The following is a 17,500-nucleotide window of genomic DNA, read 5'->3' on the forward strand; positions in this document are numbered from 1 at the left end:
AAACCCAAAGAGGAAAATATACACATCCTTAAAGGGAATCAGATTTTCATCAGGGGGGACAATCAAAATTCTCCATATTAACATGCTTATAACTTAATAAGTACATATAAACTGGAGTTATTTAATTGTACACAGAAATGACAAGAAAATCCTCATTTCAGTTACTGAGGGATTACATTTGGACACAAATCAATAATGTTTCATTCCTTGTTTGAAGTATCTCAACCAACAGACCACTGTGAACAAAGCTTGATTTGATATGAACTGAAATGAATGCTGAATAGAAATAATTTGGTGACAGAAGTAAATCACAATTAATTGCTCAACCTTTAGCTTAAAATATCAATGTTTAACTTTAATATGCATATTATATGCCATTTCTACAGTTAGGCATAAAATAAATATTAAATTTAAAGAATAAAGCATCTTTTAACTTGAGCTGCTAAACTGTAATCCTTGTCCCTCAGAAAAGGAATGTGCAGATTTTGAACAATTCTGTAGCAGCAGAGTACTCACTCAGTAGAACACAAATTACTTTTGCTTCCTGTGGCAAAATACAGGAATTGAGTAAGAAATAGAATTTCCTTACCCTTTTTTGACAGCATAACTCTCAATACAAGAAGCTATTTTGAAATGTGAACTGATTCAGAATGCATAAAAATGTAAATGTACAATATACATACATACCTCCTAGTACGGTCAAATGAGTGCCTTTTTATTAGACAAAGACGTCTCAAGGCACTTAAGGGGTTAAGACACAATGCATGCATTATCCTTTACATTAAGTATGTGAAATCACATGATTTGGAATAAGCCAACCTTATGATAAATATAAGTTACATTATTAAATTCAAGAAAATTTGTAGATTCATATTTATACTTTCTATAAGATGCTGGTAAATGGACAATGTGCAGCATTTCCTGGGAAAAGCAAATTCCATCTTTCTTCTTATGAACAGCAGGTCTCTACAGGGGGAGTTTAGGGAAAGATGTGCTGCATCCATAGGCAGTGTATTGGCTAATATTGAAAATGATATTGCTAAAATTTAAAAAATAAAATCTGATAATCAGTAATAGTAAGTACGTGAATCACTGGAAAACACCAGAGCTGACTTCTGATGTTTACTTCTTTTTGCTTTCAAAATACAAGTGTGTAACAGAGATGATAAGAATTCTGAGCCTTGTTTGTGGCAATTCTATCAGAAGGGGACTGCATGGCACCACCTCAAAATTTCATAAATTACCCTGAACATACTCAGTTATTCACTATGTGTTCGGAGCAAAGCATGAAATAGTCTTCAAACACATGAATTATAGGTTTTGAAAGAGTGACTTTTTAAACATAAAGTGCAACAGTGCTGAAGTTTTCAGTTTTTGTTAGTTCTTCATTTTTTTTTGTTTGTTTGTTTAGATGCCATTTCCTGCAAGCAGTATTATGGCATAGTGAATACAATGGAAAGCGGTTTTCCAACACATATCCCAAGTCTTTTGCTTTCTTATTTATTTGATGATGTTGTTAAGGGTTTAACAATTCCTTCTTCATAAACTTTCAAAATAGCTTCACATACAAATCTGTATTGACTCTGAAAAATAAAATATAAAAAAAAAGAACTGATCAGAAAAAACTGGAAAACAATTAAAATATGACAAATAACTCATTTGGCTTACTTACAAAAGATATGCAAAGTAAAACTATACAGAGATATCGTTTTTCATGAACAGAATAGCAAAAAGTAAAAAAGTCTGACAACGTATTTTGTTGGCAAAACTCATTCTAGTATCCCTACCATTACCCCAATCCCTGTGGATGGCAATCTGGCAGCATATGACAAATTGCATCAACTTATCTATTGACCCAGCAATCTCACTTCTAGGAATCTATTTGAAGATAAACTAGAAAAAGAAATTGAAAACATATTCATAAATGAAGCTACTTACTATCAAATTATTTATAATAATAAAAAAGTAGAAACAATCCACATTGCCATCAGGAAAGGACCTGGTGAGTAATCTGTGGCATGTCCTCATAATGCAATACTATGTGGTGGGGGAGGAAGAAGAGTCTACAGACTACTACAGAATGATTCCAGAATATTTTGTTAAGTAAAACAAGCAAGGTAGAGAAAACTGCACACAATATATTATGTTAAGAAAGAGGAGCAGATACAAATATCTATCTAACTTAATATATAAGTTTTAATAAAAGCAAAGGAAGGATAAATAATTAAAAAATGATTTCCTATAAGGGGAAGGAAGGAGAAAGGTACAGGAGAAGGACAGATTAGACTTCGGTGAATATATTTTCTTATCTTATAGATTTTACTTTGGAACCATATAAATATACCCTTTTAGACCATTAATTTAAAAAAAACCTCTATAAATTGAAAATAACATGAAACGGATCAAGGTATATATCTCGTTCATGTCATAACTACATAGAGAGGAGCAATTTCAAGGAACTTTGAAATAGTATTTGACTGTATCTCTTGTAGAATATATCCAAAAAGCAAAAAGAACTGTGGAAAAAAATTGAAAATTCTTTTCAGACCATACTACTGGTGGTAGTAGTGTTAGTTGGGTTATTCTGAGACTGTCGTATAATGTGGAGTAAAACAAATGAGTACTTGTGACATTCTAAGTCTTTCATTGCTGGTATTGTAGAGAACCAGCATTTTTATTAAAGGAGAAAGGGGATGAAGATGTAAGGTAGAGGATGTTAAGTAAAAACACTATGGTCCTGAATTTGTATTGGAAATACCAGTATTAATTCATAAGTTTGTTTTCCTACCTCTGACAATTGAAGATTTCTAGAGACAAATGCTAACACTAACCCAAAAGCAATAAAACACCCTAGTGCTCACAGGTGCTGCCTAAAACAATTTCTCAATAAAAAGAACCAGATTCTAAGTCTGAGGCAGGAAGTGTAAAAGGTGGGGCTTAGACATCTTTATTGTTGGCAAGGAAGCTATCAAAGTTACTAGGGCCTTGACAAAAAGGCTCAGGAACCAAGCTGAGTAGGCTCCCACTGGCCAAAAATAAGCCAGTTTAGGCATCATTAAGAATAATAAGTACAAAGGGTTGAACTATATCACATATGTATAAATCCATGATTTCGAAATAATACCAAAATAAACAAAAGTAAGTAGTCGCTACTGAGAGAGGCAAGTGAATCAACTCATTATACTGAAAACTTGTAAATAAAGGGAAAACATCAAATGTTTCCATATAGACTGTACCACTGGTTAACCAAATGACAGATGAAAAATTCCTCTTTAAAGAACTGTTCTGCTAATATATGAATAAAGAATGATAGAATATCATCATTTTGAAAACCCAATGAATGATGCACACACTGATCACCAAAGGCTGCTTAACATCACAATAAGAAAGGCATTATGTGCCTCTTACAGAGACCACCAGCTTGAGAAGGCAATAAGCAAAATCTAGGCTGTGGGAAACTATGTAGCACAAACAATCTTGTTTGTTCATGAAATAAACTGCAAGAAAAAGATATAGGAGGAAGCTGTAGATTACAAGAGATTTAGGAGACATATAAACCAATCAAAATGTGTGGACCATATCTGAATCTTGACTTTACACACACTGTAAAGGCAAAAACAAAACTATGTATGATATGATCCAGCAATTTGAATTCTGAGCATATATCTAAAAAAAGTTGTAAGCACAGTCTCAAAGATTTATACATCCATGTACACAGCAGTATTATTCACAGTAACCAAAAGGTGGGAACAGCCCAAATGTCCATTGACAGATGAAAGAATAAACAAAATGTGGTCAATACACACAATGAAGTCTTTTTCAGCTTTAAAATACATTCTGACACATGCTACGATATGGATGGACCTCAAAGACATTATGCTAAGTGAAGTAAGCCAATTACAAAAGACAAAACAAAACTGTATGATTCCACTTATATGAGGTATTTAGAGTAGCCAAATTCATAGAAACAGGAAGTAGAATGGTGGTTGCCAGGGACTGGGAAGAGAGGGAATGGAAAGTTGTTTTAATAGGTAGAGAGTTTTAGTTTTGCTAGATGAAAAAATTTTGGAGATTGGTTACAAAACAGTTTGAACGTACTTAACACTATTGAATAGTACACTTAAAAACTGTTAAGATGGTAAATTTTGTTGTGTATTTTACTACAATTAAAAATTTTAAAAATTATTCTGTGAATGTAGATACAAAAACCTCAAGAAAATACTAGCAAATCAAATGAAGCAACATATTAAAAGAATTATATACCATCTCCAAGTAAGATTTATCCCAGGGATGCAAGGTTCGTTTAATATCCAAAACTCGATCAATGTAATATACAATAAAAAACAAAAACCACATGATCATCTCAACAGACACAGAAAAAGCATTTGACAAAATTGAGTATCTTTTCATGACAAAAACAGTCAATGGACTCGTAGCAGAAAACTTCCTCAACCTAATAAAGGGCATTTATGAAAAACCCATGACTAACATGATACTTAGTGGTAAAAATCTAAAGCTGTCCTTTTAAGGTCAGGAACAAGACAAGGATGTCTGGTTTCACCACTTTATTTAACATTATATTGGAAGTTCTAGCCAGGACACTTGGGCAAGAAGAAGAAAAGAAAAAAATAATCTAAATTGGAAAGGAAGATATACACTATTTCTATTTGCAGATGACATGATCTCGTGTATAGAGATTCCTAAGGAATCCACTTTCACACACAAAAAAACTATTAGAGTTAATAAATGATTTCATCAAGGTTGCAGGATACATGATCGATAAACAAAATCAATTTTATTTCTATACCCAAGCAATGAAGAGTCCTAAAATGAAATTAACAATTTCACTTAGGGTAGTACCAAAAAGACTAAAAACTTAAGAATAAATTTAACAAGAGACATACAAGACTCGCATACTGAAAAACTACAGAACATCACTGAAAGAAATTTAAACAGACATATATTAATGGAAAGACAGTTTTTGTTCATGGTTTGGAAGATGGAATATCATTAAGATGGCGACACTCCTCCAAATGAGCTATAGGTTTAACGTAATCCTGATCTTGCTTTTTCTGCAGAAAGGACAAACTGATTCTAAAATTCATATGTAAATGTAAGGGATCCAGAATAGCCAAAACAGTCTTTAAAAAGAACAGAGTTGGGAGATTCACATCCAGATTTCAAATTTCATTACAAAGCTATAGTTTAAGACAGTATACTAGCATAAGAATATACACACAAATCAATGGAATAAAATGGAAGTCCAGAAATAAACCCTTATATTTGTGGTCAACTGATTTTTGACAGGAGACTCAGAGACAATTAATAGGAAAAGAAGTCTTTTCAACAAATGGGGCTAGGACAACTGGATATGCACATACAGAATAAAACTGGAACTCTACCTCAAACCAAAGTGCAGAAATTAACTCAAAATGGATCAGACCCTATTTGTTAGAACTAGGCTATAAAATTCTTGTAAGAAAACAGAGGACTAAATATTTGAAACTCTCAGGCAACGATTTCTTAGATATGACACCAAACACGTATGTGATTAAAAAAAATAAACTGGCCTTCATCAAAATTGAAGTCCTTTGTGCTTCAAATGACATAATCGAGAGAGTGAAAGAACAGCAGGGAAGAAAATATTTGCAAACCATAGATGTATAAGGGACTTACATTCAGAAAATAGGAAGAACTCTTACAACTCAACAATGAAATGATAAAAAACCAAATTGAAAAAAGGGCAAAAGATTTGACCAGTTTTCTAAAGACTATATACAAATAAATGGCCAATAAGCACATAAAAAGATGCATGAAATCATTAATTAGGGAAATGCAAATCAAAACCACGATGAGATAAACATTTTATATTCAGTAAGTGGCTAAAATAAAAAAATATAATAGCAAGTTTTGATGATAGTGTGGAAAAACAGAGCCATCATACACTGCTAATGGAACTGCAGAGTGGCAAAGCTACTTTGGAAATGATCTGGCAGTTCCTTAAAAGATTCAACAGTTACCATATGATCCAGCAATTCTACTTCTGGGTACAGGAAGATGAAAACATTTTGACACAAAAACGTACACAAATGTTTATGGTGCCATCATTCATAATATGCAAAAAGTGGGAACAATCCAAATGTCTATCAACAGATAATGAATGGATAAACAAAATGTGATATATCCATACAATGGAATATTATTCAGCCAAAAAAAGCAATGAAGTATTGGCACATGCTACAGAATGGATAAACCTTAAAATATTAAGCTAATTAAAAGAAGTCAAATACAAAAGACCGAATTGCATGATTCCATTTATATGAAATAGGTAAACCTATAGAGACAAAGTAGATTAGTGGTTGCCTAGGGCTGGGCCAGGGGGAGATTGGAGAAAGTATAAGGGAAAAGAGGTATAAAGTTTCTTTTTGGGGTGATGAAAACATTCTAAAATTAGATTGTAAAGATGGTTGCAAAATTCTGTGACATAATAAAAACCACTGAACTGTATACTTTAAAAGGGTAAATTTTATGGTATGTATATTACATTTCGATAGGGCTTTTTTAAAATTTAAAAATATGAATTATATGAGACAACTGGAAATTTGAATACTGGTTATTTGATGTTATTATGGAATTATTGTTAATTATACTTAGATATGATAATGGTATTGTGGTTTGTTTAGAAGAAAAAACATCTTTTAGAGATTCATGCTAAAATATTTTTATAGAAAAAATTATATGAAGTCTAGGATTTGCTTCAAATGTGGGGAGAGCAGGTAGCAGTATAGATGAAATAATATGGCACATGTTGTTGGGTCTGAGTACTCAACATAGTAGTGTTTATTATATTGTTTACTTTTTTTTGTTTAAAATTTTCCATAATTTAAAGCTAAAAAAATGACAAGCACTTATTAGATCATATAGGTCAACTTTCAGTAATCTAAATGCCACCAACAATGCTAGCATTTCACAATGGCTAATGTAGAAAAACTAATCTTAACATTAATTCTATAATTCTGTGATTTTTCTTTTGATTCCTAGAACACTATTCAGAGTCAGTGGAGAATACAATAAGTTAGTAGCTTAATTTCTATGACTTTTGTTGTTATTGCAATTTAACTTATCATGTAAAAAAGAAAGGCAATTTCACCACAGCTGAAAGCAGGTCTATCAAGATTCTCCAGTTCAGAGATACTACTGTCCTCAGCATTCCACTTGACTAAGTAATACCGAGCAAGTTCCTCTGTGCCAGTTTAAGCACTCAAAATTTAACATGCTAGGGTGGTGTTGACAAACATTTTCTGTAAAAGACCAGATAGTAAATATTTTAGGTTTTACAGATCATATGGTATCTGTTGTAACTTCTCAACTCCGCTATTACAGTGTGAAAGCAGCCATAAATAATATGTAAATAAATGACCATAGCTATATTCCAATAATACTTTATTTACAAAAACAAGTGGCAGGCCAGATCTGGCTCATCGGCAGTATTTGATAACCCCTCTGCTAGAACTTATTAGCTCCTGGCAGGGAATTAAAAAGGTAAAAATATGGTTTGGAATATACATTGATAACAAAAACCACCATGTTGAAAATACACACTTATACATGAGGTACAGCACTTACAGGTGTTTGGATCATCATGGCTCGTTGATCTCTCATTGTTCTTACAATGTCTAGTGGATAAACTGGTTGGTTGCATTCAATGAGACACATGGCTGTTTCCATAGTAATAAGAACCCCAGTTCTTCCAATTCCAGCACTAAAAAAGACAAATATGGGGCAAGGTCTTACTGATACCATTTCATTAAACTTTTGTGCAGGAAATTAAAGTACTGAACCATAATATAGCGGAAGAAAAACTTTGATTTTTAGCAGGCCAACTAGATATTTTCAAAATTGAAAAAAATTTCACATTTGATACAGATTAAAATGGTTTGAATCCATGCCTTTCCCATTGTTAGTTGTAAAAATACTATTTTAAAAGAGTTACATTTTAGTTTTTAAAATATGAACAAAATATAGAAGCTTATTGGAGCAAACCTGCTTTAAAACATAAAATAAAAGAACTACAATAATCTGTCACTAACAAACACAAAAGATATAGTATTTTACACACTCAAATAAATCAGTTTTTAAAGCCAAATTTAATTTTGATTAAACTTTACCACTGAGATAGTCAAGAACAACTTTTTGAAGTATTCTCTGTAAACACGGCTTAGTGGATATTGGGGACTTAGGATATAAAATGGCCAAATTCATTCACCCATCCCGCCATTTTGTCTCTCAAATACTTGGTCTACAATCTGTTTTTGATGATTTTAAAGTCTGTGCTTAAAAAGTGCAGGAAAGTTTAAGGATAAAGCGATAGCTCAACACATCCTCTGAATAAATCACTTAATAACAGAGGTGGCCAGGGCAGGCAGAAAATAATTTCTGTCTCCTAATCTCTTGGTGGCAGTGAAGGCTGGAGTCATTGTACTTGGCCCTTTAAGAGCAAAAGGGGGCACAAGTATGAAAGGAAGGGAGGACAGCCTACCACTATTTACTGGAGCTCCTAAAAGTGGCTTATCTTGTGATGGTATTGGGTAGGGTCATTTCAAGAGATGAGAATACTCACCAAATGTCCTGAGGGGCCACAGGTCAGGAAGGAGTATCTTGCTGGGCGGGGGAAATCTAAACCTTAGGCTGCAACCAAATGTCTACCTTATTGTATTTCATCAAGTCTAAGATACCATCATTTATAAAACACATTTCAAGTTCAGAGATGTTCGAGTGTGAAAAAAACAAGCTTCTAAGAATCAGTGCAATAAAGTGTTATTTTTACTTGTTATGATAAAAAAATCTTTCCGCCAATCAGCTGGAACATACCTTTTTTGCCTTCTATCTTCAGAGCATAGCTTTGAGTTCTAATTATAGTGAAAATCACAACTTAAAGACAAAATAAAATATATATTCCCTTTAAAAAATGACATCTAGTCAGATAGCTATTCAATCATAAAAACAGAAAATAGAATACCTGCAATGAACAACAATAGGTTCTTCCTTGCCAGCCCTGTTATTTCGTACATGACAAACAAAATCCAGAAAATCACTTGAATCATCAGGGACACCATGGTCAGGCCAGGCGATGTACTGGATCTGAGTGAGTTGACGACTCTCATTTTTCTAAGTGTAAATGAAAAATTATGCACCTTGACTTAGGGATTATCTTTAAAATAGAAATATTCATTTCATTTTAATTTTAGAAGAAAAGCAAAAGAAACTACTCCCACTACCTCTCCAGAAAGTTATACACTCAATAAACCCAAAATTTCAACAAAAAAGGAAACTGTATTAAAGAAACAGTTGTATCCATTTAAGTATCAGCTACTTCGATCATTACTCTTCTTCTAACTCAATTCTTATATTTGTAAAGTATTTTAAAGATGATAATCAAGTAAACAGGCAAAAACAAGTAAAGTTCTAGAATAATGTTTAATGAAAACTAAAGAACTGCTGGGTGAACAAAAATGGTACACTACAAAAATGTTTTTTTGAAAAAATTGGGCTAATCCTTAAAAACACAAAACATGGAAATCAGGAAAATAAAATCTCAAAATAAATGTAGATTAACAACTGAATATCATTAAAACATAAAGTCAAATCAGGGCTTAATTCTTTTTTGAGAGCCAAGAGTTGGTATAATAGAGAAAAAGATAATGGATTTATACATCTCAACTCTGACATTTAAGGCACTTAATATTCCAGAGCCTCACTTAAAAATAAAATAACATCTATACCTCAAAGGGACAGTCTTATATTGAAAGGATTCTATGAGAGAGAGAAACTGTCAATCTCTCAATCAGCTGTTTGAAGTCATATGCTCAACAATTGGTAGCTACAGTCATTTAACAATGCATTTGGTTACTGTTTACATTCAAGGGAGTTTCCAGAAAAGGCCATGAAAGTAAGAGATAATTAAGAAAGGAACTAATTAAAGAATTCTCAAAGATATTACAGTATAATTTAATCATGAATTTTTCAGAATTCTGTAACTCTGTAAAATAAATTGGAGGTATCTAATATAGACTACCTTTAATTATTATTAATAACAAAAGAATTTAATGGTACCAATAACCTATAAGAATGTGTAATGTAAAATCATATTTTACTGAGTTTTGGGGGTACCATCTGTCTCTCCATCCATGTATGTATGTATTTATAATAGTAAATTTATTTTCCCAATTATTTGTGTCAAACTTTAGAAACTAATTGCATCTTAGCATAGTTCTGAGGTACTCAGGGTTTGCAAAGAAAAGCTACTATAGTATATAAAACTGCTTTGGATAATCTATAGGTGAAGTACAATAAAGAAACTATGCTGAAGATACAAATATTATTTTATGTAATCATATACAGTCTGTCTTTCATATCTACTTGAGAAAATGAAGAGATATCTTATTGCCTTGCCTTGTTATGTTAGACCATGAGCTATGCAGTATATGTCCCTAAACACTAAATTCATTCTGGTGGAATCTCTAGCTCCTAAGATTTTGAAACTTTATTTTTTATTTCTTGTAAATTTAGCTTTATTCACAACTGCTAGCTCCTTCTCTCTTGGCCAGTAAAGCTGTATGGCTCAGTATTGTTGGGCTCCTTTATTCATACTCAGGAGGTGGAGATAAGGGGGAACTGGAGCTCTCATATCTAAAGGCTTAACCATTGATGGGCTAGCCCTGAGTCTTCATAGTCTGTACTGTTTGCTCTTCTCTGGCAATTATTTCTTTCTTCCTCAGTCCTCTTCAAAACCAAAGGTGGGTGGCAGAGGAATATATAGCTGCAAACAGTGAAAGTAGGGTGCACTGTCTCTAGCAGCCTGACATGACTGGCAGTGTGTTGTCCTCTACACACATCTTCCAAATGGGTTATCGTATATTAATTAGTTTCCATTTCTGGCTCTGGATTCAAAAGCAAGGAGAGTGATTCAGGTGGTAGTAAGAAGAACTAGCAAATAGAAAAGCTATAATCTATCTGCTTGGAGGGTCCTGCCCATTATATTTTTCCTTTAAAACTGAGGACACTGAAATTTCTCTCTTCTACTCTTTTAAAAAAGGGAACTAATTTGATAGCTTACAATTGTTCTTTCCATTTCAACATATACTCAAATACTTTATTGATATTTTTTGGAGGAAAAAAATCTTTATAACCAAACACACCCCTGGGATAATTTTTATAAACAGGCAAAGTATTAAGAGTAATAAATATTCATATATTAGATTTTTTTTCAATGACCATTCATTTACCTATAGAACTTGGAAATACATTTATTATAGTAGGAAAATACACTTTATGAAATTCCAGAGCATCCCAATGAAGCCAATAGTTCAGTAATTTAAAATTAATACTTCCTAGTAACCAGGACTCAGACTAAAAACATTTCCAGCTTTCAAAGCCTTCACCTTGAACATAGCAGTACTAATGAATGGATATCTTGCCTTCCCACCTCTTGGTTAAATAGTGTCATTTTCCTGAAGATGTATGCAGTGTTTCCTTCTTCTGAGTGGCAGGTGACTTGGTAGCATCCATAGGATGAACTTCCTGTGGGTTCTGGCCAATATTGGTGACATTTAACCTAAAATCAATAGATTCAATATATATATGTATAATTTAGATTCTCTAATTTTTTAAATGTTTTAATTTTTAAGAACTTTCAAACTTACAGAAAGTTATAAGAATAATTTAATGAACTCTCATACATGCTTTACCTAGATCTACCAACTATTAACATTTCTCCTTTGTTATTTTTTTCTATCTGTAATAACTTGTTTGGATATATTTTGATACTGCAAATATCCTGTTTACAATAAGCTTTCACGCAATGTTTTACCGTTTGTGATTAATTCTTGCCTGTATCGATTACTACTATGAGGATGGCAAAATAATGCACTCATTTTGGTATTTTTTTTAGATTTAAATTAATGAGAAAGAATCTTCAATTAAAATCCCAAACATAATCCATTTATTTTCATAATTAGAATTAAAAAATAGCTTTATTGACATAAAATTCATATACAATTCACCCATTTAAAGTACATAATTCAACTGTTTTTAGTATATTCACAGAGCTATGCAACCATTACCACAATTACTTTTACAACATTTTCATCACTCCCCAAATAAATCCCATAACCATTAGTAATCATTGTGCATTCCTCTATCCCACCCCTCTAAATCCACTCTAGACCTAGATGACTACTAATCTACTTTCTGTCCTCTGTGGATTTAAAAGTTACAAAACAAAACAAAACAAAACAAAACAAAACAAAAACCAAAAACCTAAATTGATGTGAATATTTTGACAACAGTATATGCAATGTAATTTACAAAAGCCCAAGCAATGTGTAAAATTCAAATATGACTTACTCTGCCACGTTCAACTTGTGTGGTTAACATTACAACCATAGAGGAGCCTTGTTCCCAAGTCATCTGCCAAAAATCTGTACAAGTGTGTGGTAATGGCCCTTGACAAGCAATGTACTGATTTATAATGCTAGAAGAAGGAATTTCCATCTAAAAAGAAAAAGACAGAGAAATAAAATCTTTTGAATTATTACTTTTTTTTAACACCTACAGCACCTGGCCTTCCTAGATGCTCTCCCATCCAAGTACTAACCAGGCCCGACCCTGCTTAGCTTCCAAGATCAGATGAGATCGGGCATGTTCAGGGTAGCATGGCTGTAGACTTACTTTTTATTATAATCAAGCACATGAAAATTACTCACTAAATGACAACTGAATATAACTCATCTCAATAAACTGTAAAGTCAGTAAAATAAATCTTTATCAACAATTCATTTTATCTGTAGAAGAAATTTCTTGGCAATGTTCAGTAATTATACATATCTATTTTTCAGTTAGTAGAAGCAGAAATTTAAGTATTTTCCAAAGCACTGTTATGGTTTTATGAGCAGTTTTACAGAGAGAACCCGGTTTAAGAGGCAGAGACTTGGTACAGAAATAAAAAATATTTGTCTGTAAACACTTATTGGTAAAATTTGTGAGGAGCAAAAGTTCTGCCATTTGATTTAGTTGTTTTTGTTTTTGTTTTTTTCAGGCAAGGCAACCCTTGGTTGACCTCACAGATTGCAAGGACCTTGTCAGTTTACAATCCCTTATTTTTTTTTATTTATTTTTTACACCTACAGTACCTGGTCTTCCTAGGTGTTCTCCCATCCAAGTACTAACCAGGCCCGACCCTGCTTAGCTTCCAAGATCTGACAGGATTAGGGTAGCCTGGCTGTAGACCATTTGCTTTAGATTTTACATGTAATATATGTAACATAAAAGGATATTAGAAAAATATAAATTCATTATTATTTTTAGAAAGAGGTAAGATTGTGAGTATGGGAGGAAGATGAGTCATCATCCTACTATATTTTGAGATTAAGTTTAACAAAAGGTGACATATGCACACGGCAACTGGAAGAATACCAAAGGATGACTACATCCCAGCCTCTAGTTTATGCCCATGAGGGTGATCCTTTATTCTAGTTTCTAATATATCCTTTCAGAGATATTCTATATACCACACACAAGAACATGCAAAGCTATCTTTTTTTTTTGTAAAACATAATGTTGTTATGCATCTTGTTTCTTTTACTCCACTTTATCTTTGAGATTATCTCAGATTAGTAAATAAAATTTCTTTTTTTAATGGCTCTACTGTATAAATAGACCATACTTTATTTAACAGACATTTAAGTTGCTGCTAATTTATTTGCTGCCATAAACAAAGCTGCACTGAATACTTTTGTAAACCTAACATTTTTGCGCACATAAGAAATACATTTGTATGGGCAAAAGAAGAAATGAGAATGCTGGATCAAAGTGTATGTGCGTTTAAAATTTTGACAGTGCCAAACTGCTCTCCAAAGAATAGGTGTATCTATTTATACTTTTACCAATAATATATGAGGAATGCTTGTTTCCTGATAATCCCCTTAATATATCCACAATCCCCGATCCTCGATCCACAATTATGAAACTCCTAATGCTTTAAAGTGTAAATTTGTTTTTTTCTTTTGGTATACCTGACCTAACCTAGACTCCTTTGACAACAATATCTGAGTTGAACTGATCTAAGACTATTTATAGTCTTTATTAGTCCCCTTGGTGGAAATATTCATAGTTTGCTCTTGAATATCAATATAGTGATTACAAGGTAATATCTCATAGCCTGCAGAGGATGTTACCTACATAATATATGGTACATGTACTTAATAAGCTTTAAAAAATCCAAAAAATTCTAAATTCCAAAGCACATTTGACCCCAAGGTTTCAGATAAAGGATACAGACTTATACATATGGCATTATCAAACTTTTTGATATTTCAATCTAATAAGTGAAAAATGGTAATTCCTTGCAGTTTTGATTTGTATTTCTCTTTTTGTGAATTAAATTGAGTGTATTATTTATTTGTCATTGTTATTTTTCTAAGTGTTATAATGATATTGTAGTTTTGCTAAAAAAATAAAAAGTCCTTAGAGATACATACTAAAATAGTCAATACTTATTATTCACAAATTCTGCATTTGCAAATTTGCCTACTTGCTAAAATTTATTTGTAACTCTAAAATACTTGGAGAGCTTTCATAGTTATCTACAGACCTGTCCAAAGAGGTGAAAAATTTGAGCCACCCAATGTGTACACTTCTAGCTAATGTTGAATAAGACACCTTCTGCCTTCTTGTTTCTGCTCTCATAATGTAAAACAAGTGTCCTTTTGGCAGTCTATTTAGTGCCACATTTTAAAATTTTTGTGCTTATCAGTGATTTCACTATTTAAAATGGTTCCCAAGGGTAGTGCTGTCTAGTGTTTCAAGTGTAAGATGATATGCCTTATGGAGAAAACACATACGTTAGATAAGCTTCCTTAAGGCATACATTATAGTGCTGTTGGCTGTGAGTTCTATGTTAATTAATCAACAATGTGGATTAAATATGGTATCTTTAAACAGAAACAAGGTTATGTGTCGATCACCTGACAAAAATATTGCAGCTAGAAGCTCACAGGGACCTAATCCTGTGAGGTTAGGTTTCGAGTATTTGCTAATTCAGGAGCAAGGATCTAGTACTTGCTAATTCACGGTTAATGAAGACTAAAGACTATCGCTATCGCAAATAACAAGAATTGATTGTATTTATAAAAAGTGATATATGTGCGTTAAAAAAATAATCTAAGGGGTGGTGTTTAGATGAAACAAGACTGGCCATTTGTTGATAGTTCTTGAAGCAGGGCAACAGGTTTATAGCAGGGAGGGGGAATCTTCATACTAGTCTCTCTACTTCAGTATAGATTTGACAATGCCATAAATTTTTAAATGTCATTTGCATTTCCCTTTCTCTAAATTGTCTTTGCATATCCTTCATTATTTTCATTGCACTGTATTTTTCTTATTTATTTATAGAGCTCTTTGTATATTGAGGAAATAAGTCCTTTGAAGTATTTTAAAAATTCAATTCGTCATTTGATTTTATTATTTTTAAAGCATCTCCCATCTTATATTGCCAAATTAATCTTTTCTTTATAACTTACACATACTTTCTAAGCATAGAAAAACTTTCCTCTTTCTGAGATTTTAAGCAGTTCTCATATATTTCTTCTAAGTTATTTCATGATTTCATTTCTTACATTTATATTTTAATATATCTAAAATGTATGTTGGCATCAAAAGTGAGTAGATAAACTACTTATAGATAAATAATATGATGTATAGATTTGTTTCAAAACCATATGGATGTGTGGGGGCATGGTGCGGATATAGGTGAAACAAAGTTGGCCATGAGTTGATCATTGATGAAGCTGAGTGATGTGTATACTGAAGTTCATGCTATTTTTTCCTCTGCTTTTGTATGTTTGAAATTTTCTGTATTACAAAGTTAAGGAAAAAAGTAATAATTTTTTTTTCCCCAAGGGGTGGGGGACCTCCTTACAATGAGATAGTCTAGACAGTAGACCTTACCTATTCTCTAGATAATCTGTTTTATATTCAATGACTTAAAAGGCTATCTCTATCATAAACAAAATTCTAGTCTTTATTTCAAGACTAGACTATTCTATTTCACTGCTCTATGTTTATATTAATATGCCAGTACCAAACTATATTTTAAGATTAATTTTATAATATTTTCAATATTTGAACATTTTAATATTCTCTCAAGGTTAGGCTTTTAAAAAGAGGATAAATTTCAAATACCAATGACAATGACATAATAAAAAGTAAACTTACATTTATATAATTTGCATTGATATAGTCTTCATTACCCTTTAAAATGACCCGTGTAGCATCATCTGAAAAAATTTCAAAAAAAGAATGTTCTAATAAAGTTATGTTAAAAAGATTAAAATTAATATATAGAGATCATAGATACTTACAAGGCGAAATATCTCTGTATCTATTTTTGGAAATATTCTGAGGTAATTTGGCACAAGACATTGTCATTCCAGGTTTTTTCCGATATAGTTGCTAAAAAAGAAAAAAAAGTACAAGTTCAGCAAGCCATCCAGAGTTCTGTTTTGTTTTTCAGACTTGTTTCTATACTAACAAGAAACAAGTTTTTTCCTTAAAATACCTCATCTATAAAATGATGTATCTTATGCTAGCTCGTAAGTTATTAAACCAGATTTGCAGAGCTGAATTCTACACCATTTCTTACATGAACTATGTATCAGATTTTGAAGAATGGTAAAACAAGTGAAAACAATTTTGGTTGCAGCAAAATAGTACTTTAAGTCTGAATAGCAAATCTGCAGAGGACATTTAGCTTTCATTTAGCTTGCAGATATTTATAGGGTATGAACCAAGAAATTTTTAAAAGAAAAACTGACATACTCTAAATGTTTTTTAGTCACAAATGTTTTATAGTCACTTATCTATAACATATATTTTAGAGCAATAAATATTAATGATGGTCAACTACACTGACAAAAATTAGAGATGTATTAAATATGACAAAGTACAAAAGTTATTTTCCTTTAATTCAATATTTTTAAGTCTACAATAGCCTATCTTCATCCGCCAGCTTTCGTAAAAACAGCTATTTAATTACAGAAAAGAATTTAGTTTGATGACATAGGTATAAAATCTCTTTATTCCTCTCTTTTCAATAGATATCTATGTAACCATAGCTTGTTATTTTGGGAGCAATTTAAACAACTTTATATTATAGAACTCTTTTTATGTCAAATATATTTCAATACCATTTTAATTTGTAAATTATAACTGATAGATAAGGCAATTAAGAAACCATACAATATTACTTACATCAAATTGTGTCAAGACTGTTCCAGTGATAAGGCCCTCAGCTAGCTGAATCATCGACTCCCGCAAGGAATGGTCATCCTGATGGACACTATCTAGTGGGGCTTTTTCAGGAATGTACTGGAAGTCTGGCTCATTTTCTAGCTTTTCTTCCACTACATCATATACAGCTAAGACAACAACAAAAAATACAAAA

General features: G+C 32.1%; 1 protein-coding gene and 1 pseudogene across 8 annotated transcripts in view; both read right to left on the reverse strand.

The window, feature by feature from the left end:
• Positions 1-101: 101 nt before the first annotated feature.
• The window catches only part of PTPN4 (protein tyrosine phosphatase non-receptor type 4), a 188,049-nt gene continuing 170,650 nt past the window's right edge, over positions 102-17,500 (reverse strand). For 7 of the 8 annotated variants that reach the window (XM_039872656.1, XM_039872652.1, XM_039872651.1 and 4 more), the window contains 8 exons: positions 17,308-17,474; positions 16,419-16,509; positions 16,273-16,334; positions 12,406-12,552; positions 11,486-11,614; positions 9,020-9,168; positions 7,627-7,762; positions 102-1,583 (listed from right to left, as the gene is read on the reverse strand). In XM_039872656.1, the coding sequence (XP_039728590.1) occupies positions 1,497-1,583; positions 7,627-7,762; positions 9,020-9,168; positions 11,486-11,614; positions 12,406-12,552; positions 16,273-16,334; positions 16,419-16,509; positions 17,308-17,474 (968 nt within the window). In that variant the 3' untranslated portion in view covers positions 102-1,496. Of the gene's footprint in view, positions 1,584-5,079; positions 7,302-7,626; positions 7,763-9,019; positions 9,169-11,485; positions 11,615-12,405; positions 12,553-16,272; positions 16,335-16,418; positions 16,510-17,307; positions 17,475-17,500 lie in introns of those variants that run through there. The other variant, XM_039872655.1, reaches the window with a different exon arrangement.
• Positions 12,607-12,725, reverse strand: LOC120610391 (uncharacterized; annotated as a pseudogene).

This window comes from Pteropus medius, unplaced genomic scaffold (assembly GCF_902729225.1).
Source record: "Pteropus medius unplaced genomic scaffold, Ma_sr-lr_union100, whole genome shotgun sequence".
NCBI classification, from domain to species: Eukaryota; Metazoa; Chordata; class Mammalia; order Chiroptera; family Pteropodidae; genus Pteropus; species Pteropus medius.